General features: G+C 42.2%; 1 protein-coding gene and 1 long non-coding RNA gene across 5 annotated transcripts in view; one reads left to right on the top strand and one right to left on the bottom strand.

The window, feature by feature from the left end:
• The window catches only part of erbin (erbb2 interacting protein), a 53,513-nt gene that overhangs the window by 5,759 nt on the left and 24,592 nt on the right, over positions 1-23,162 (top strand). For 3 of the 4 annotated variants that reach the window (XM_019266802.2, XM_019266801.2, XM_019266800.2), the window contains exons 2-7: positions 3,647-3,711; positions 19,774-19,968; positions 20,114-20,231; positions 21,687-21,765; positions 21,877-21,966; positions 23,077-23,133. In XM_019266802.2, coding sequence (XP_019122347.2) covers positions 19,783-19,968; positions 20,114-20,231; positions 21,687-21,765; positions 21,877-21,966; positions 23,077-23,133 — 530 coding nt within the window. In that variant the 5' untranslated portion in view covers positions 3,647-3,711; positions 19,774-19,782. The remainder of the gene's footprint in view (positions 1-3,646; positions 3,712-19,773; positions 19,969-20,113; positions 20,232-21,686; positions 21,766-21,876; positions 21,967-23,076; positions 23,134-23,162) is intronic. The other variant, XM_010753592.3, reaches the window with a different exon arrangement.
• LOC109140306 (uncharacterized) lies at positions 19,332-19,836 on the bottom strand. Its single transcript, XR_002042443.2, has 2 exons — positions 19,714-19,836; positions 19,332-19,497 (listed from the first exon to the last, which is right to left on the bottom strand). It is a non-coding gene; the product is annotated as an uncharacterized LOC109140306 (long non-coding RNA).

The raw sequence follows: 23,162 nt of genomic DNA, 5'->3' as shown, positions 1-23,162 counted from the left end.
CTCAAGTGACTGCTTATGATTAGATATTGTTCCCTGCTCGATATGTAAAATCACACACACACACACACACACACACACAACCTCCATTTCCACCACCCATCCCCAAAGACACAGCAACATTCAGTTTGTCCTGCGTACAAAGATTCACCATGATGATAGTGTTGTTCCTCACAGAGGTTGTGGTTTGTTGTTGCTACATGTGTCATGCAATCAGTGACGGCACCGACACCAGAATGACATCGACGTCCGCTTACAAACACACGCTGTAAAATGAGGTGAATGATCGCGCGGTGTGGTTTATGATGTGTTTGAGAACATACATGAACACACGCTCTGACTGTCACCTGAGTCATCACCTCCAAACGGTGTTGCTTTTAGAGCCGCTGAGGTGTGAACGCATCAGCCAACCTGCATTTTCATATAAAGTCTGAACAGCTTAACGTTTGCCGTGTCTCTGTGGCTGGCGGCGTAATTCAAATGATATCAAATCTGGTGTGTGTGCGTGTGTGGGTTTGATCCCATAAAGAAGCTCCATGATTGGGTTTTCAATCACAGCAGCGTTGCTGCAGATACAGGCCGGTCAGCACCTTGTTCACTGACCCTAATACAGCATCGCCTGCCTGTGAAGCCGTGTGACACACGGTGTTTTCAAACCGAACACACCTTTCAGCTGCGGCGAGCGTACGACTTGCAAAGTGTTGCGTGTTTGACAGCAGTCTGAGAACAGGCCAAATTAGATTTTAATTTACGGAGTTCTGCAGAGCGCATTAGCAAGAGCCAAGGAACATTCCAGGCCAGGGCAAGGAACAGAGAAACTGGTATTACTAATACTCAATTAACCCAGCAATGGAAATTAATGACATTATTATTATTACCATAGCAAACAAAACAAACTCCATCTCTGTTACTGACTGCAGACACAAGGCCTGTCCTTTTTTGACAAGAAAGGCCAGTTTTTTATTTTATTTATCTATTATGTAATGTCATTAAGGTGCATTCTGGAGCTTTTTATCTTAAAAATACAAAGTTTAGAGATCTGTTTACCAAACATGCATTTAAAGTTAGATCTGAGCTAACATTTAAAGTTTATAAAGAGCTGATGCACACGCTCAGACATTTGTTAGTTGCAATATTATTAATTGATTTATGTGCGCACGTCTCCTGATGCCGAGGCAGGTAAATCTCATCGTACACAGGACACGGGACGTACTGCTTCCTCATTGACAGAGCTTGTGTGTAAACAAGCTGCGGACGATTTCCTTCATGTCTAGTTTTGGTTTCACACTGTGCGGCCGCGGCGAGGATGGAAAGCAAGTAAAGCTGCGAAGGAGAAGAGAGCCCCCCCCTCCCAACCGACGACACCCCGAGTTTAAAAATGTCTATCGCTTTATTCCAGTGTGTGTGTGTGACGAGGGGAACTTTTTGTTTGGCGAGATCCAGCATCCCAAGTAGACGAGATGAGGATAAAGGCACCCAAGAGGAAGTGGAGCAGAAACTAATGAGTGTCAGCGCAGTCCAATGTGTCAGCAGCTGATTGGGAGAGCCTATGAATAAGTCAAAATTTCTCTCTCTTTCTTTCTCCTCCCCTGTTTTTTCTCTCTCTCCCTCCCTTTCTCTATAGCTCTATTGTGCTCGAGGAGGATAGCGCAGGGATGATCCGATCTTTTTAGCTGGCTCAGTTTGTCTCAGATCAGCTGGCAGACATGCACTGACAATACTCTTGTGTTGTGTGCTCTGACCCGAAGAGCAAGATTATGTCACATTTCAAGTTTTTGTTTTTCAGATGAGCTGCATTGCCTTTTTATTTTTTTAAATAAAACAGTCAAACGAGGCCCAACGCTTGTGTTTCTATCAGTGTCTTCAGGCAGGACGAGGCTATTTCAGTGTACCCTAAACTTAATAAATTCCACTTTGTAGTTACCGGAGTCGCTGACAAATCAAATTTTATTTTATTTTTTTGTCGAACCTAGCGAACATTAGGCTCCACTGTTTGAAAGCCAAAGCCTTAACAAGCGTAACTTTAACATGATGCGAGAGAAAGAGAGAGTTCCTTTGACCTAAATTTGACGGCTAATTAACATGTGCCATGGAACATGTTTTAAAAAAAGATCTTACAGGAGCTTAATCTAATCCCATTATCCCGGTTTTGGAATTTTTGGCAGATTTCCATCACCACTCGCAGGGGATCAGACAAATGATCAATCCAACAATATGTATTACAAGAGACTGTAATCATCATTAATTAGATCTGCGTGATCACAGCTATTTTAACTGCTATTGCGATTTTTAGATCGCATGATGTTAAGTCTGTACTTTGCAGACATCTCTGCGACACTTCAGTACTATATTTTGGTTTCTAGTTGGTCACAGGTTTTTTATCTTGCAGCTTCTGCAGTTTGAATATTGCACTTGGCCACATTGTGACTGTATATCGCTGTCATTAATGCGCTGGATATCACATCCAATCCACTTTATTTATATAGCACGACGACAAACACGGGGTTTCCAAAGTGCTGCACAACAAGATAGAACACAATAAATAACACAATATAAACACAACAAAACATGAAGTAGATAATGGAAAGATAGAAAACAATCAAAATAAAATTAATAAAACAGACATAAATAAATAAGTAAACAACAATATGCATGTATACACATAAAATCAACACTCTACATGGTGTAAAAAGGTTTTAAGAACCCACCTCTGATTTCCACTTTCGCCGATTTAATCCACACTGATGGCACGTTTGACAACCCGCCACGATCAGTGGAGCTTGGCGCCGATAGTTGGTCAATAGCTGTGCATCCTAACACCAGTCAGGTGGGGATGTACTGTAGCGACCAGCAAACACCAACCAACTCAAGAAATATCAATCTATGCCAGCACCTTTACTCACCAAGCCCAGTCTGTCCAGAGAGGACTCGTGGCAACAACCAAAAAATTTGTAATCTGTAGTTAAAGCAGCGCACAGGCTGGATTATGGGAGATAACTCCAGAGATGTTGACGCAAGGCAAGGCATCACTTGGGTTTCCATCTGTTGTATTGAGTGTTTTTGCTGAGATAAGAACTCGTTCATTGTTGGTTGAACTGTTTTTATATCGAACATATGAGGTGGACATCAAACCCGTCCATGAACTGAAAGACATGGGTCCTCTGTCCTCTCTCTATCTTGATCAGACTTGCACACTGACTGGCAGCCAGGCTGATAGTCAAACTGTTACTGTGCATCACTGTTTTGCATCCCATCATAATATCAGGCTTCAGGATTAATCAGCTTTTTGGCTGTTGCCCTTTAGTTTGTTCTTAGTCACATTTAGAAATCTTGTGAAACAGAATACATCCCATAATGCTGTGAATTAGTTTCTCACTTCTGTCTTAAAAAAAGAGGAAATATTTCTTTTCCAGTTGCAGATATTGTGACGTCAAACAGATGATTCTGATGGTGTGTTTGTCACTTGGTTATCATGTAATTCACAGCTCTGTTTCTCACTTGGTGAAGGAAACTGTTCAAGGACGGCTGCCATAAAACAAAATATGAAAAATGGACTGTGAGAGTTATCAACCTATCTAGACCTAGCGGTCGTGGAATTGTTGCTGTTGGTTGCTTATGTCGTCTTTTTATCTTTGTCCTTTCTCATCAGATAAGCAAATTGTTCCATCATCTGCTGTCCACTGGGATCCAGGCGCTTGAGTCCTAAATGACAAGGTATGTAAGACGAGGGTGCATTCATGTAACTTCACGCCGTTTTGTTTTTTTTGGATTTCGATTCAGATTTCCGTCTCTTGAAGCAAACACGTCTGTATGAACAGCTGTGCTTGTGAGTAGGGATGCACGATATTTCGATATCGACCGATATGGGGAGAAATTACGTCATTTTTTTTATCGACTCTGTTCATTTTAACCGATTTTAAAAAAAGATCAGATAAATTAAAGGAATTGGGGAAGTTGTTTGCAGGCCGAGTAGCTCCACAAGCGCCTTGTTAGTATAGTGGCAGAAGATAACAACAGCATCGCTGTTTGCAAAAGTTGTTCAGCGAGGATGAGAGGAGGAAAGAAGACTTCGAGTTTTAATAGGACGCGATGTTTGAAACAAGCGGTGTTAGTATCACCCACATTCACCTTTGACCAATGACGATCCAGACTGAAGTAAACCCAAAGGTAGTGTATCGCACCAAGAGGTCACACTCCACTTTCAAAGCACATTTGTCTTTATGTAAACAACCAGGAGCTTCGTGATTGATTCAAACTAAAGCAGAGACCTTTTCATGCTGGAATTAAAACTTTTGGCCACAAAACAGCAACGATAAAACATACTGCATCGTTTTGTGGATTGTTTTTGCTGCTCTTTGGGGGCTAGCTCGCCGAGTTTTCATCACACCATGATGAGACACATCTTTGTAATCAGCGGAGTCTCTGCTTTCACGTGACATTTGTGTGGTTTGGTTAAAGTGGAGAAATTAGCAGAAGCGCTAAAGTGGACATGCGCTGTTTTTGTTTTTTTGCTTGGGGATTGAACTGTGTTTCGTTTGAGTAGCAATGCTTGGTAGAGCTTTTAGCCGAGTTACTCCCCGTCATTTTGGTATGCTACATGTTAGGATTGATGCTTCTTAGCAGACGATGATCGTCTGTACTGTGCATGCGTCTCACGCCGACTTCCAGGTTGAAATATGAAGTTATCGGTATCGGCCATGAGAAGCAGCAAATTATCGGTTATTGGTATCGGTTGAAATTTTTCATATTGTGCATCACTACTTTGTGTGTGTGTGTGTGTGTGTACCAAACATTTGTCCAACACTCAAACAAGAAACAACAAGAGTGCCCCACCCTGTTCTTCTCGAGGCCAAGATACATGATACACCAGCCAAACTAGCTCTGCATCCTATTTCCTCTGAAAAAGGTTTAAAAAAAAAAAAAAACCATGTTGTTATCGTGGCATCGTTATTTCAGACTTCGTTTACAATAGATAATGAGAGATAATGAAACTAGAATGACCTGAAGCTACATCGTGACTTAACATCCTCTAATAAAGGAACCTTTTTATGATCAGTGAGGAAAAAATGAGGGAAATTCCTTGTAAGAGCCTTCAAAAGGGGAAAGGCTATATATGAAATTGGACAATCTGGCCAAAAAATAACATCCCTTCATACTCTATAAACTATTAAACCACTGTCTAATGTTGAAATGTCCTGTAGATTATAGTCAGACGTGAAGTAGTCTATGAATTTCTCCATCCGTGTTTCTAAACGGCGATTTAAAACCGGAGTTTAATTTGAAGTGGTAAACCGATATAACCATAATCACAGCAATCTAGTACTGGTTTTGTGAATGTTGAGGACTGTTTTTTTTAAATAGAGCGATCTTGAAGAGAAGATTGTGGGCGCCATTGATCACAAACTCCATATAAAACAATTGTCAGATCACTCACGTCTGTCTGTGAGAACATCAGATGGTTTTTACGCTGCATGTTTGTGCCTCATGGGTCAATTTTGTGCAAAAGTAGAGTATTGCAAACGAGAAACAAAAGTTGCCTCTTGGATATTATTTGGCCCACTTTTGAAATATTGCGTGACCATTACAGAAAACACTCTCCTTACATTTGTTCCTTTTTTATGGCTACTGAAATATTTGGAGCAGCGGAGATGAACATGTATGTACAGGCTGCCTGAAGGCCTGCATTTTGAAAATGAAAAGGACAACCTCGTCAAAGAAGTCCCTTCAGGGTGCTGAATGTTCTGTCTCCACAAACTCAACAAGTAAAAAGCTTCATTTGGCCTCTCCGGAAAGCTCATGCTATGATGTGAATATGTTAAATAAGGCTATTATTTTATATCAAAGATGATGCAGGTACCTGTTTTTATTGCATTATCCACATTTGTGGTCACAGTCACATGCTGCTTGGGTTTACACAATAAGTCATTGTGTTGAATAACTGGATTATTCAATTTTTTCCTCATCTGGCCTGTGTGTGTTTAAAACACTGACTCCAGTTAACACATTTCTCGAAGGGGGGACCCTAAACCAAAGTTTTTCAGTCCTGGTCCAGGGTTAAAGTTTGTCTCGAGGACACTCTGGACGCACACGTCTTGTGACCCAAACAGTGGAGACGACAACACCGGATGACAGGCGGCTTTGTTTCTTAGCTTTGCTGACGGGAACAGGTTTGTCATTCAAAGCTGGAGGAGGATTTTTGATTTCCACATTTACCCGTTTGACAACTTTGCTCTTCCCATAACTCACAGCCGCGCTGTTTGCATAGCGTGTTCAAACAGCTGAGGGCTTTGCATCAATCTACATTTGATACCTGGATTCAAACCAAGGTCAACATGGGGAAAAAAAAGTCACCACATACGTGAGTTGGGGCACATCTACCAATCTCCTTTCACTGTATGTGACACCGGTTTACAGAGGGCAGGAGGTCATGTCTCATTGGAAGTTTTACTTTCACTTGGCAAAAATCCTGGAAACATTTGAGAACGATCGTGTATTACAAATTATATTTAGCATTCTTTTTCATTCAAGATTTTTCTCTTATAGTTTGGGATTGCTCCAGCTCCTCTTTAGACATAATGACTTTTCAATCATAGAAAGAAATGTACCAGAGTTTTTTGAGAGAAGAGAAAGGGAAAAGTTTTGTATGATCTCTTACTGATTTGTGCCAGAGACTTTTTTAAGAAGTGAATGGTGTTTCTTAATCTGTAGAACAGCTTTATCTACTGATACATTCTCTACAGACTGAAATAAGTATCCTCATGCATGTGACTTAATATCTTACCAGAACATCTAACCGATTATTCCACGCACGTCGTTTTAACCAACTGTGCTTTTGGCTCCGACACAATTTTGACATCAGACCTGCAGAATTATCGAGATGATGAGGTGCACTCACTTGTCTGACTTTGCAAGACTCAAATTGACAGTATTGTAGTTAACTATTGCTCTGACTTTAAACCTGCAATAACTAACTCCACAGCAGTGGAAACAAGGTTATATACATGTTATACATGTAACTCCTTAGCAGGCAGTTGCTTATTTGCAGAACCAGCAGTGATGACCTATCTGTGAACAAAAGTCCAAAATCTGCTGAGTTTTACCTCTGTTTTTGGTCTCCACCAACTCCTGAGTGAAACATCTGTCTCTTTAGCTGCTAAACGCTCCACTTTGGCCACTGTTTAGTCTCTAACTGTGTCCGTCTGCTGTTTTAGTGCTGAGCAGGTAGGGTACAGTGATAGTTTAGCACTTTTTTTCTGCTGAAAACAGCTGCATGAGAACGGTGAGAGTGAAGAAAAACAGTAAAGTTGTGTGCCCAAATGATAATCTGTGTGTTTACCTACAAAGCACATGTTTTAGTACAGTTGCAAATTGGTGAGAAAAACATCTATTCAGCTTGATTGTTGCTTCCCCTTCTCAAATTATAAAGCACATGGACTTGTTTAGCCTATTTTTGAATGGACATTTGAGTATCTACGCATATTCTCCTTCATTGTATGTGAAAATTAACATTTCTTATTGTAAAAAAAACCTATATTGTTTGAGAATTAACCTCCCTTTTTTGCACTTTCTAATTTCTAAACTAATTACAGTACAAAAGGCCACGGTGCTCTGCGAGGTCATGTTTGAGAGTGGGTGCTATATTTTGACCCATGTTTCAATGTGTCATCGTTAAGTGTTTTTAAAACAGCATTTAATGAGCAGACTTAAACAAGGCAGTGGGGGGGGGGGATATTATCCATTTCCATATTCTCCGGTACGTTAACGAGCAAAGTGCTGCAGTTGTCTGCATGGCTACACGCCTCTGACCTGAATGTGTCTGACCTGGTTATTGAGACTCGGCAAACTGCATCTCGATCACATGCATAAACACACAAACAGACACGCGACTGTACCTGATCTGTGGCCTGTATCTCTCTTTCCCGGGGCAGCAGCAGCAGCAGCATCGTCTTTCAAACATATCACTAACAGAGGTTCTTCGGAGCTTCCTCTCGTGTCTAAAACAATGTATTTATTTAAGTTATAGTAAATAGATTAGATAGCGACTCCATCTCATTACCTCTAAAAGCAAAAGTAAGTTGTTTACCTTCACTGCGTGCTGTCCACAATCTCTATAGCTCTGGCTTTTTATGTCTGGCTTGCTAATTTTCTGTCTATCCCTCTGCTTTTTCCATCTTTGGCCATCTGTGTGATTAGCCTAGATCATGAGCTGAAAGCCCTCCGGGTCCTCTGGAGCCCTGCGAGCTGGAAAAGAGTCAAGCAATATTCCTCCGTAGTGCTTGAACCCACTGTAAATTCTTATGAGCGTACTCATTTCACTGTAAACACAGACGGTCTGAACACCACGCTTCTCTCGTGTGTCACGGTTCAAAATAAACTGTTGCCGTAAATAAATTAAAGTAACTTTATATATTACAGTTGTTACGTGGGAGAGATCTTGGTGGAGAAGTTCTCAAAGGCCGGGCACAATGAGCCCTAACGCCTTCTGTGTACTGCTCTTTATGTAATCATTCAGTTTAGATGAAATCTGAATAGCTTTGTATTAATAGCTCCCGTATAATGTTTTGTGTATGATCCGTGGAGAGGCGAGTGTCGGTTAGTAGCTTCTGTGGCTGGAAGGTTCACGTAGGCGTCTTTTCATCCCCCAGAAACAGTGGATGTGGACGTCGACGTGCAAAGTGTCACACAAATGGAGACCATGTGTTCTGTCATCGTGGATACTTAATTGAAACAGCTGTCTGTTGTTTATTTGTGCTGTGTCGTAGTTTACTCAGTTGTGAGGCTACGCATGACGACAGGAAGACCATTCCATTGTTTCTGCAGCCGGCAAGGAGGCTTTAATAGCAACTGCTACGGAGGAACTTTTAATTGGATCAGTTAAACCAAACAATGCTGCTGTACTGTAAGATGATTGGTTTGCAAAATCTAATAAATGGTATCTATTTTAAGTCGCTAAATGTTTACTATGTAGCCTTGTTCACGTCCATCCTTCCTCTCCAGAAGAAACTAAACTCAATATGAAGATCTACTGTTGCAAAGAACCTGAACATCGAAATATTCCTCACTCCATAACCTTTTCTAGTTATTGCGACATTGTTAATAAGAGCTAATGCCATTGTTCAGGTCTCCTCTCTGCAGAACTGAATCTCAGGGGCTTATATTTAACTGGATCTCATATTTAATTAAGAACTTACTGGCAGCAGGGGTTTTTTGAGCGGGCTACTATTTATAACCAACAGGGCTGTCTCTTTCCTTGCCCTGGTTAGGCGTTAATGAGGATGAAAGTGCTCTCCAAAAAATCTAGACTTCTTATGAGTGAGACTTAAATATATTGATTTGTACAAGGTTTTTTTAACATGGCGTGGACTTAAAAACCTCATTTAAATCAGCATGTAGAGATGCCTTGAGCTTTTCTTTTTTTTAAAGCTTCAAACAAGTTTGCTCGAAGCTAGAATTCATAAATTAATTTTATATATCTTTTTAGGAGTGGGGAAAAATGTCCAGTTCACATGATGCAGTGTCTATGCAAACTGTTTTATAGCACTCTTATGTCTGTAAAGACCTCTTAAATATTTGGACCATTGTGGAAATAGGACATCAAATTAAAAGGGTTAAAAATGGTGAGGAGGAAAGAAGGAAGAAGGCATGTGAGGGAAAAGAGGGAATGATGAGCAGAGACAGCCAGCTCACAGTTGATAAAGCAAGTAGCTCATTCGATAAGACTGCTCTGCACTCTTTCAAACACAGAAGTCTAATATCAGCTAGGCTGTTCTAACTACAAGCTTTACAACCCTTTCCACAAAGTGCTTGAACTGTGACCATTAAGTGCTGGTAAAACAAAGTTTCCTCCTTGGTTTTCTGACTTCATTAGACCTCTACAGGACAGACATGACAAACCTATCTTACCTTTTAAAAAAAAGAAATACTGTGCTTTCTGGGGTGGAAGTAGACAATTCTTTTCTTTGCATTGACTCTGAAATTGATAGCTGGCGTCAATTGACGTGATCTGTGGTGAGCTTGTCTCACAGGATACCCTGTTGTTGCACATCTCAGCAGAACTGTAGCAGTTTTCATGTCGACAGGAAGTGGCTTCGAGATACACGACAAGGTAGTCCATAAAAGGTTGTGGTTGCAGTTCTGATTATGAAACTTGGTTTATAAAGTTTTTTTTTTGGTCTTTTCAAGCTTTTTTCTAAATTTTGCAGGAAAGAGCCACAGGTCGGACCCGAACCCTGGGCCGCCGTGGCAAGAACCGTGCCCTTGCATATGGGGGCGGGTTTATACAGTACTCGACCCGTGCATGGAACATTACTAAGTAGAAAAGAAGGCATACGTTTGCTGTTCCACCACCACAATGTGACGTACTCGTTCAGTTTAAATGCATACATTGAACTTTTGCACCCATTTCACACATACAAGGAGACAATAGGACAGTACAATACACAGACACAGTTTTCATAATAGGCAAATGAAAAGAACCATTCTTTCACATTTAACAAATAAAATAAAATGCAGAAACACAAAATCTCCCCAACCTCCATTGAAAGTTTCCATACATTTTAAAACTAGTCTCCCTTTCTCTGTCCAATACAATACAGGGTGCCATACTTATATCGAGGACACAGATGTGCTGCATACTGTGGCCACCAGAGCTAATTGCGGCCGTTTTAGTCCATGTTTCAAACCCAACCAGAAGCACCATGGTCCGTTTTAGATGTCCCAGAAGCGGGTGTCCACTCCGCCAAGAATACCGCTGTCCGGCTATTGATGTGCGATGCCCGTCTCAATCTGCACGGTGCAGCTCGAGCTGGCCCGAAGTCAGAGAATCTGGTCTATGTTGAAAATAAAACACCCCTTGCAAACCTCTGATTGTAAAAAAACAACAGCCAAAAGGGGAAACATTACCTAATCTGAGCAAGTTGGCAAAAGTCTGGCGGTCAAAATGTTCCTAGTGGGGTTTAAAGTTGCATGGACAGCGGACCAAAGCAGCAGCAGCAGCAGCGTGGCTGCATGTCAGGTGGGGTTTCACTGTAAAGCTATCATCCTCCTGGCCTGCAGCAGTCTGAAGTTAGAGTTCTGCTCACTCCAACAGTCTCTGATATATAGTCTGAACAGCTGTTTTCCAATATTTTATTCATTTATTTAAATTTTTTGGACGGTCCCGTACACAGTGGTACAGAGTAGCCTTTTCTTCTGAGCATTTAATACAAGTGTTTGTACATCAGGGGACAGAGACGCCTTTGCATGCAGTGAATAAATACAAAATATATTCAATTATGCATTGTAGCTTATTGTCACAAAACATTTGGTGTACCATAGAATAGTTTTCACTTCTGTTGTTGGCTGTGAATTGTGATAAAATGAATGCAACCTCCCAATATCACAAATAAGTCGATTACCATAGTGACCCTTTTTCCGTGACAATCCGTCTCCATCGATCTAGAGTCTCATATGTAGGTCCTGTACTTATTTCAGTACAGTAGGATTATAACCTTTTTAATAGAGGACACACCGAATGGAGATGTTACTATTTCATGTGTCTGTTATCGTCTGTAATCTGATCAGATCACTGATTGATGCACAACACCTGAGTCGGGTATGAGTTTAGCCCTCACTGATATCGTTAGACCAGGATGGAGAAGATTATAAATGCGGGCACATTACAAAATAATCTCATTTTATTCATTCATAACTTGAGCTGTTGTACATCTGATTACTCACTCGTCCGTTCATTAGAACACGCGGCTTAGTCGAGCCAAATCATAATAAGAGACTGCATGCCAACACTTTGGTGTGCACTCCTGTTGCTCACGCACAGATCAGGTGGCTTTGTACACGATACCGTCTCGCTTACCCTGAATGAGAAACAAACGAAATCAAATTCTCCTTATTGACACTAGTGATGGTGTGATAGGTTTTGATTTAAATCAGTTCGCATTGCCAATAATTGGCCATATTTTTCCATTATAGATTGATCAGTTATTCATTTTTAATCAATCACAAGGCTTCAGGTTGTCTTCTCTAGTGTGATCCAACCAAATCTTTACTTTTTATGATATGGGGAAAAAAAGCAAACAAGCTTCATCTTGTTCGTCGTTCTTAAATAAATAAATATTTGACATTATTAATCAATTCATCGTGCCGGTGTTACCTTTGGTTAAACAGTGCAGATGTGCCAGGGTTGTGCCATATTCCCTACATAGTGACGGTTACTAGTTTGCACGAAAGGTCAGATGATAAACTTCTTAATCCCCTCGTTACACGATCGAGCGGACTTAACCTTTGCAGGTAAGCTTATTCCTAGTCTGTCGTTCTCTGGGGGATCCGTGACATCTCTATAACCTTTGGAGTTTCGAAGGCCCCGAAACATCTACAGTGGAAATAAGACTGCATTTGTTCGCCCCGGGCCCAGCTGTGTCTAAAGAAAGAAATAACGTGGGAATTATTCATTAGAGTAATTATGATAGTCGTCTCAAAGGGAATCCAAATGAAGACGCTCCGGATTCAGAATGTTGGAAATCCTCTGCGCCGTGAGCCCGGGCCGAGCGTTCAGAGAGTAAAGGAGAATGAAATGTATCCCATTACAACTTAAGTTGGTCTCAATTACATGTGATGGCTAAATGAAACTTCATTAGGGTGTGTGCAAGCTCCATTTCACTCCTTTTAAAGATCAGTAGGCCCTGTATACACAGATCGATCAACCTAAATACATCATGTTTGAATACTGCTCACGTTGAGCTCACTGGTGATGCATTTTGTGGCATTTTCAATAAAGAAAACCAATTTTTCAACAGTCTTTCAGGTCTTTATCAATAACTAAAGAAGCAGTAAATCATACTGAATCAATACAGAACGTAAACTTGTGTTTTTCATGTCACCAAGGTCAACATTCGGAGCTGAACCATTAAGGCATTTGTAGTATCGTCTGCACAAACGTTTTACCGCTCTAAACAAATAATCTGGTGGATTTAGCTGAGGTGGCGGCGTGTAGCCGTACGTCATCGTGTGCGGGAGGACTGCAGCTTTAAACACAGCGCGTCTGTGATCATTGTAAGTTATTGTGAAACGGATAATAGCTTGACTGTGATCCCATTCTCTTTTTTCCTCTCTGTGAAAACTGAGTGTGCTTGAACTCTTTGATTTCATACAAGCGTTTTGTCAGCAGTGTCGTGCTCGTCTTTTAATGTGTTGATTTAATGATACTGCATTGAAAAACAACTGGCGATTGTCCCGGACATAAAGAAACTGTATGTTTCAGTTTTTCTAGAGCCTCGGCTCGTGTCGTGCATATGTATGAGGCACGGTGGCCTTTTTGCTCCAACAGCTGCTTTTTCAACAAGATGAATAGCAAAGTGTTACTTTAACATATTCAAACACGGTGGAATGCGTGTAGGCAAAAGTCTTGTTGTTGTCATGATGAGTTCAGTCTATCACAGGCCGCTTGCTCGGGAGTAGAAAATTGGGAAGATGCCGTTTAGAAAAAAAAAAGGCTCTTTGTCACAGATCGGATTACTTACCCTCATTTCACCACCAATTCAAAGAAAACAATCATGGTTTTGTTTCCGTGAGTCACGCAAGACCACTGAGACCTAAGAACGGTGGTGAGAACCAAAACCAGAGGGAGAGCAAAACTGGAACTTCAGGTTCCTCCGTGCTGCATACCCCCGCTGCAGACACTAACAACAGGCTTGTCTTTCTACCTGTTTCAGCTGTAATTCCAGCCATCGTTTCCCGTTGCCTGGTTATTGTGTACATGGATTGCTTCCTATCTCAAGCTACTCTACGTGGGGGAAAAACGCTGGCCGTCTTTTGACTGCGAGCAGTGGTGAAATAAGAAAGAAGGCATGGTAATGTGACCAAGCTGTGTGCTCAGGGAGTGTTAGCTTTGACAGTATGGAGCATGGAGACGTGGCTCTTTGCATATTAGTCAGCTGCTGAACTGTTGTCCTCTTAACTCAATATGCCACTGCATTATTGAGAAGCAGTCCTCCTGTCGTGCCAGCTGGAGTTGAGTGTGATGCTGTTAATGAGGCACCCAGAGGAAAGACCTCACTGGGGACGATGCTGCTGCTCTTTAGTTCATAGATGTTCCCACCCGAGCATTTTATTTGTCAACCCTACTTAAAGCGTTTTTATTGACTGTGATTCAGTAGCAACAGTTTGGCAGTAACTAAAAACGAGTGCGGAGAAGTTGTAATATTTTCCATATCAACTAGGAACTGTCATCTCTCAGATCTACTGTACGTCTCCCGTGTAAAATCAGCCATGTGCTTATTCATTCTGCACCGTTACGTGTTGGCAAGCTCAGAAGTGTTTTTGAGAGTTGGAACAGATCTCAGCGCTGCCCTGAGATCACTGCAAATGGAAACCTCATAAAGACCCGGCTTGTTTGCAAAGTTGAATTCCACAGCGGTGTGGTATCTCGTTCTGGCGTGCACTTGTGCATGAAATATACTTTGAAATATGCCACCTAAAAAAAGGTTGCGTGTCAAACGGGACTTTTGATTCGTCAGCGAATAATAAAGAAGGGATCTCCATGGCAAAGGACATGACCCCTTTTTGAGACGAGTTAAAGCGGCTTTATAGAAAGGGTGAGAACAAGTCTGCAGCCTACTGGCGTTCCGCCCTGCATTGAGGAAGTGACTTTTTCTTTCCTCTTCCGTCAGACAGCGGTAATTCAAGTGTATCCTGCAGACTCTGCAGGCTGTTTTTTGTTGCCATAAACTCCGATGTAACATTTCAGGCTGTGTGGCGCAAGCAATCCTGTAACAGTCGACTGCAATCTGGATCAAAAGCTCCTTTCATAAGGCGAGAGCTAGCCCGTACTAATCACATTCTGCCGTATCAACCAGACGACTACGATTTGCTATAAATAACAACAAGCTGCTCGCTGCCGTCAAATGCTGCGCTCTCAGTTCCGCTTAGCCCGACACACATGCACGCAGTCGTCAACACAGACCCAGCACAAGCATTACATACCAGCATTCAGCTCCCTTCTCTGTTATTTAATGTCTTTACAAAGCTCCACATGCTCGATACGGGGCTTTAAACAACCCCGTGAAGTAGACTAGGCATCAATTGTAATTGGTGTTTTTTGTAGCGAAGACCGATTAGAAACTGCTAATTAGTTCCCAACACGTTCAGCTGCATAAAGTAGAAGTAGGCCAGCGAGCGCTGCTTTGCCGCTGTGGACGGACTCATTGACCTTAAGGGTTCACTTTCAATAACATTTCTCTCGGATCACCTTGTGTTAGAGGCCAGTATCACTCAATACTTCTCTGCATAAGCAGTTTAAGCGAGCTCAAGCTCAGCCGTGTGTGTTTGGCGGTCAGAGAGCTTGACCGTAGTCCCTATAGCAACAGCACCGACCCAGGAGGCACTTGAGTTACAGGGGAAGAGGGGTTGTGACAGGGAAGTGGTTTCCTGGCTCTGACTGGGAGAATAAAGTGGGAATCTGTGACTGGCCTGCCCTCTGGACTATTTCATTCTCCGCTGCACAGAGGAAGCCACAGGGATCATTGCCAGGCTGCAGAGTCACATGTCCACCATTCACACATGCCCACACATTTAAAAATGTCTGAATAAACAGACAAACAGCCAGTGTGTTTTTTTTAAAGACTTTGCTATCAGGCCGAGCTCTTGCTCCAGTTTCAGTAAATGTGCTGCTTTTTAAATAAGTAGGCTAAGAAAGAAAATCTCAGCCAAGAGATTAACATGTCTGGAAATCTCTGTTGATGCATGTTTTTGAACTTTCTTAGTTCAAAAGTCAGAAGCTCTTGATGGATGGATGATCATCAACATGTAGGTCAGTGGATAAGCCTATCTCTGCGAGGTTCTCATTAGTGTGCTGCCTTCCAGATGGAGGAGGAGGGGGGAGCCTAGCTGTGCCACAGTCATTCAGCCCATTTCACTTTGTTCCACCAGGAAGTTTCCCTTCCAAAGAAGATAAAGACAAAGTAAAAACAACACTCTAATGACCAAAGAATGACCCAATGCTGAGCATAAAGGAGGCAGCGGATAGATGCACAACGACTTTGAGATGTGCAGCAGTGAACGAACTCCACCGTCAACACAGTGTCATGCATTATGCAAATGTAGCATGGATTATGCATGAAAATAATCTTTAACACACGTGTCTGTTGATTTGTTTGCTCATTAACATCCGACCAAAATAGAACAGCCCAACTTCCTCCCTACAAAGATTTTTTTTTTTGGCAAAGTCATACTCACTCAAGGTTATCGTTCAAAGTCCGCTGTTATCTTTACTCGATACGTTAATGACATTGTGAAGCAGTTTTATTTTCTAAAGGATGAGGTCGGCTGTTTGCTGTATTTTTGTTATCGTTCAAAACTCGATAACATTTAAAGCTTAAAGCTCCCAACAAGTCCAAAACGTAAAACGAGTTAGCTCGACTTTAAGTCGTTTCTGACTCTACTGAAGATGTAAAACTTTGATTATGAAATAGGGGTAAATCGTGTATTTGTTTGACGCTCTAGTGAGTTTTGTTGATTACAGGTGTATGTGTCCTCGTGTCCGTGGCACAGTGGAAGAAACTCAGATCAGAATCAGGTTTTGGACACGCTGATGAATCTGATAATAGCATCAATTCATTGTTAGTTTAGGTCTTTGTACACTGTAAAAAAAAACAGTGAAAAAACTACCAAACTATGACAGTAAAACACTGTAAAATATGCCGTGAAATATACAGTAAAACAGTGACATTTCAAAGCCTTTATTCTATATAAATTACAGTAAGTATTACATTATATATTTACATTAAAGATAGTTTATTTGTACAGATACATAATATTTAATGGCAGTGTTTTACTGTCATAGTTTTGGCAGTTTTTCAGCATAAAATCTACGGACGTTTTAATGAACCGTGAAATCAACTAGTACTAATATCCTGTTACTGTATTATATTAGAAAAGGTTATACTGTATTTATTACGGTAAAATTCTGTAAAAACAGCAAAGTTATAAACAAGTTACCAAAGCAGGTAACATGCTGACATGGTACCAATACTGGTTTATGACCGAATACCTACATAACTCAAATTAATCTCCCTCAGCTTCAGCTGTACTTTGTGTTTTGTACCGGTTATAAATATTAACTAAACTATGATGGAATGCGTTTTCTTAAAGCCACCATGTACCTCTGTACACTCTTTGTCCTGCTTTGTTAAACAGCCTTCAGACGTTCACATTTTCTGCTCATTAAATCTTATTAGACGGAGTCATGTGGAACTCATCCTCAAGGTGTGAGATTAAATTCTTCTACCAGCTTTAACATGTTGAGCACATCCAGTCTCCTGGGTTATCTCTTGCTTCTTTGCTATACTTCCACCCCTATACATCTCTCCCCACAGTTCCTCTCAGGCTCTCGCCTCCCTGATCGCCTCTTCTTGCATAACAAACCCACAACTGCCCCTTTTTTTTTCTGTGTGAACCCATTCCCCCGCTCAAGTCCTCCCTTCGCCTCCCACTCTTGATAACATGCGTCATCCATACGCTCTGCACTCGTTACTGAATGGAGCCAAGCCCCTCTGTCATCCCCTCTGGTGATAGACCAGATTACTCGGTGAGAGTATTTATACAGAACATGAGCTGCACGCCGCCATAGCAAAGAGTGCGTGGGAGGCTGACGGTGTCTCGGTCCGTGCATACCACATGTGAGTGTGGGCGTGTGCATACATGCAACCACTTCTTTTTTATGAGTTAGGGAGCTGACCGGTCGTCGTTTGAGTCAGCTTTGGAGAGAGGAAGTTCCTTTAGGCTACATTGCTTCATTAAGTAATGAGTGTATATCTCTTTTGTGCTTTTGTGACTAATGCCGCAGCAGACTATGAGTTCATATTTTCGACTAGCTCCAAAAATAGTCACGCCTGCTTACTTTGCACAGTCCAGAAAAAGCATCAGCTCAGCACGGGCATGTGAAAAATACATACATCTGATAACAAAAACAATGGGCTGTGTGTATGTGTGTGTGTGTGTGTGTGTGCGCTACTTAACCAAATTTCCTTGTAGCACAAATATGTGCTCACGCCCACACATAGTCTGCACTGGCGGCGGAGGTCAAGGCTATCACAATTTTACAGCTCAGTCAGAGATTATGTGCCGCGGCTGCCCTCAGATTAAGACGAGGGGGAGGAACAGTCACATTCCCGACGTGCTCCAGAGGGAACAAAGCCTCTTTTGACCGGAACGCATTCCATATTGCGTACTAAACTCGGTATCGGCGTTGACCCGAGCTGTAAATTTTATACATACATCCACAAAGCGTGAGCGAAATGATTTACAGCGCTCCCTCCCGCCCTCCGTCCTGCTGTAAGCCGCCAACCAGATTGCGACCTCCTCCGGCTTTTATATCCCCCTTTTTATTTTATTTTGCAGCAAAGAAACTAGTCAAGGACGAGGATTTTCAAAATCCTTTTTTGTTTTTTTTGCACTTTTGTCCTCAACTTCAACCCAAGCGAGGATACAGCAGCCCACGATATCGAACAGCTGCTCGTTCTGCCTGCCTCTGTACATTTCACAAAAAAACTGCCTCTCGGAAACAGAAATCTGAAACTGAAAATGAATATTTTATGTCCGTCTCATGTTTTAGCGACACCGTTTTTTTTAAAGAGTGCAATTGAAATCTTTTATTTTTTAAAAATCCGTTGAATGGTGACTCATTTGTCTGCGATCAGCCGTAATCTATATGCAAATTTGAGAACGCGACACTTTCGGAGCAAATAATCTCATCGAGCGCACATGAAGCAACCCACAGATGTTCTGAAAGGTCCTTTCGACAGAAGTGCTTCGGCGCCGAAGAGCTGTTGTACATCCACCGATGACTCACGCGTTGAGCTCCTCTAGGCGCCCCGGATTCTGAACTGGATATTTTGCAGCTCAACCAAAATATTTAACCTTTTTTTTTTTTAAATCAAACCACATATTTTTATTTATTATGACGGCTTACTCCACCACCCCCCATTGGAGAGATTTGGGCAGACTATAGCTGATCAGGGCAAGGAGCACACGCCTCCTACAGCCTTCCAGGAAACTTCATTTTATTAGAAATTAACCACTTAAATACTGTTGAGCAATGAGCCACTACTCCTACGCCTTCTTATGACAGATTCTTAGGACAATTCCCACCGTGGAGCTTATATATAAAATGTTATTATGACTAATATTCAGAGCAGACGACGTGGTTTACGTGGCTGCGTTTTGGTGGTAGCTGATGCTGTTTTTTTAATATTTGTCTGATTGTTTCACCGCTCCACACGCACCACGTGTTTACCCCTCTTGTTGATGTGTGACTGCTCGGTCATCAAACGGCACAGACGACATGTGTTCGCGATCATTTTATTGACGGTACATTCTGTTACGGCTCTGCTCTTCATCCCGGCGTAGTTTAAGCCAGACAGGAGGAGGCATCTGTGTGAGCTCATCATGTTCGTCCTCATCCAAGCTTGAGTCATCATGTGTTTTTGGACTCAGTCTGCTGACAGTGATCTGGTCCAGCGGAGGGATAGCGCGAAACAACATCTGAGTTCAGTTCTGACAATTAAGGACTGTAGTCACATGATCACGGATCAGATGCACGGCTCAAATATCAGGATCTGTGTGTGTGTGTTACATATGTGTGTTACATTGGATGGGTTTTAAAAAATATCTGAACCTTGACACTTAAAGCTGAAGTGTGAAAAGTATCACTAGACGCATACTGACCTCCTCAGCTCCTCGTCCTTCTCCTCCCTTATTACACATCTCTCTGTTTTCCCTCTCCAGTGCCTGAGGATGTCCAAGCGGAGCTTGTTTGTTCGTCTGGTGCCCTGCCGCTGCTTGCGAGGCGAGGAGGAGGCGGTAACATCGCTGGACTACTCCCACTGCAGCCTGGAGACTGTTCCTAAGGAGATCTTTAGCTTTGAGAAGACCCTGCAGGAACTCTACCTCGATGCCAACCAGATCGAGGAGCTGCCTAAAGTAAGGCGCGCACCCCCGATGCATACCAACTTTACATCACATGAAGGCTGAACCTTTTAAGACAATCAACACATCTAATATTGTCATGTGTTTTCTGTCAGCCATAAACTTTATGATTTAAAACTCCTCTCTCTCTCTTCGCCAGCAACTGTTTAACTGCCAGTTACTCCACCGACTGAGCATGCCAGATAATGACCTAACGGTGTTGCCGCCAGCGATCGCAAACCTCATCAATCTCAGGGAGCTTGATGTCAGCAAAAACAGTAAGCAAAACATCAACTTGTTTTAGCGTATCTGCGAAATGTCACTCAGGTACGGAGGCGGGTTAAATGAGTCATGTGAAACTATGACATTCACATTCTTGTGTTGTCATTGACCGACCGGTAAAGAAAGAGGTGCCTCAATGATACCGTGCATCGATTGCTTCAGAGATATTCTGAGGTAAAACGCTACAGCGTGTTTACCCCACGTTACGTCACTCCGCTGCATGGCTCAAAACCCCTGATGTGACGGATAAAGGAAGTCGACAAGCTCGGGCATGCTCTCACACTTTCCTCATAACACAGAGAAAGTAGCAGGGACACAACTCAACAAGCCGAACGAAGGAAAAAAAAAAAGCTGAGAAAATCTGTACGAGGTGTTCACCTCAGAGCGCCTCGTCATGGAAAGTGACGGCTCTTTGAAGATAAACATTCACACCGTTGAACACGACGGAGCTTTGAACCAGAAGTCCTTTCCAATTTTGCATGTTTGATGAAAACTTTCCGCCGTCATTGTCGTCCTAATCTGACATTCAGAACCAAAAGCGGCTGCAGATTAACGCATCCGAAGGCTCGACCGTTCTCTGCTCGAACACCCAGCTGTGCACAGAATCCATCAGGTGTGACGTTTTAAAGATTTCAGTATTTTTAGAACATCCTGTTGCACGTTCCCCCTAAAACGGGCTTCGCTTCAAGCAAGCTATCGGTATTTTAACACTATCTTTTTGTGTCGTTCGTTACGCTCCGAAGGCTAACACAAAAGTGGTAACACTGCAGGTTACGGCACAGGATGGTTGATCGTCGCTTTATAACCTTGAAGCTGAGCAGAACAGAAGAGCAAGCGTGCACGCTCAGCAAAAGCCTTTCATGCGTGGAGAGAGGTCAAAAAGGTGGCTCTAATATAAATGAATGAAGCGCGGAGACGGCCTGGATTAAACAAACGTTGAAGGATGTGGTGGCGTTTTCACGAACCAGAGCCGCATGTGCCGTGTTGACATTAAAAGTAGCTTATCCTCAGAGCACTCTGCGCTAAGTGTTGTGGACACAAAACAAAGTGGGTGGAAATAAACCCGGAGGCTCGGTCACGTCCCCTTTCTCACAGCGTGCACACACACTGGACGGTTTCATGAGAACTCGCAGACTATCACTCAGTGGTCTCTCTTCTTTTTTTTGCTGCTTCCTTTCCTGCTCTTTTTTTATGTCACCTCTGCACTCGTCTGTGCGGTTGTTTTAAAGAGGAAAGTCACTCTGAGTGCATCCTGAGCGTGCAGAGTTCAGGCAGACGGCCTGACAATCCACCTGCAAAGCTTCTCCTGCTAAACACGAACAAGATGGCTCGCTCTTTTTGTTTTGTGCCAGCGGTAATAAAAAACAGTTTAGATACAACATGCAGATGTTGAATTGATGTTCTGCAGTTGTTACCTTTTTAAAAGCATCTAATAATGTGTTTCTCTGTAGGTATCCAGGAGTTTCCAGAAAACATAAAAAACTGCAAAGTCCTAGCTATTGTAGAAGCCAGCGTGAATCCCATATCCAAGTGAGTACTGCCCACCCTCATGTCATAACTCTTCACCCTCGACGAACTCCGTTTTGGCTTCGCGTTTGGCAACGTTTTGTGAGTTATTCTTGCTCCTCTCTGTGTTGTCAGGCTCCCTGAAGGCTTCACCCAGCTTCTGAGTCTGACACAGCTCTACCTGAACGATGCCTTCCTCGAGTTCTTACCAGCCAGCTTCGGAAGGTCAGGAAAAACAAACTGTACAAACTGCACGCTGAGTCTGTTCACTGCGGCTTTTACGTGTATGTTTTTCTGCGATGCCACATGCTCGTAGTTGACGAGGTCAAACCGCCGACATGGCTGTGGTAGCACAAGGTTTATTTGAGCGCGAGTCTAATTTTAGGACGAGGAGAAGAACATCTGCAGTGTAACTTGTTCTGTCATGTTTAGCTTTTTAAATGCAGCCAATAAAATCTTAGTTCTAATTTAAATTGTAGATTTTTGGACATTTATAAAGGGAGTTTCTGTTTCCAGTAAATCTGTAGTAGTTGTCCGTTTCAACAGCAGTCTTTAAAGTGGCTATAATCAATGTTTTTATAATAATGTGTCAAATGACAATGTGGAAGGTGTTGCTCATAGTGATGAACCTACAGGCTTCAGCTCATTGTACAGCTGTCTGACTCACAACTCTGTTTTCGTTCACTCTCAGCGCTCTCAGCATCATCATCAAGGGTCATCAGGCTTTTAAACACCTGTAATTTAAACCAACAAACAAGTAAACACTGCTCTACTGTATTTTTTAAGTGTGTTAAGTAATTGTTTGGGGTGTACTCGATTTAGCAATATCCTGATCTATCATTTTAAGGTGTGGTTCCTCTTCTTAAAGGTTAAAAAAACCAGCAGGATCAGTCACACTCTTAGTGTTTGCAGTCGACACAAAGGTTAATGTCGAAGCTTCTGATTACACAAAACATCTGGCCTGAGGTGCCCACTTCTCCTCTTTAAATTTAGGTCCTCACAGTCTAGTCTTACGTAGCTTTAAAGGAATATTAGGTTTTAGATTCTTTCTATTTATTTTTTGTCACGTAGCTTCATATTATTGCTGGTTTGTAGCAGATAAGCCTGCAGAGGAAACTATGGCTGCTGTCGTGGCTCAAAAACTCATTTGGTGTAATACTGCTGTGAGGGAGAATGTGATGAAAGTGTTTATTGGGAAGTACTGGAGAATACTGAGTATGACAATAACAGGGTGCAAGCTAATAAGCAGAGTTACAATGAACAAAAGCGTTTGCAAACCTCTGTATTGAAGTTATATACTACCAATCATGACATTGGCTTTTTACTTGGTTGCAGGTTGACTAAGCTACAGATCTTGGAGCTGAGGGAGAACCAGTTAAAGATGCTGCCAAAGTAAGTATAAGAGTTGCACGATACCCGCG

The sequence above is a fragment of the Larimichthys crocea genome, chromosome IX (assembly GCF_000972845.2).
Source record: "Larimichthys crocea isolate SSNF chromosome IX, L_crocea_2.0, whole genome shotgun sequence".
NCBI lineage: Eukaryota > Metazoa > Chordata > Actinopteri > Sciaenidae > Larimichthys > Larimichthys crocea.
Note: the sequence above shows the minus strand (reverse complement) of the source record. Positions and strands in the feature narration are given on the sequence as shown.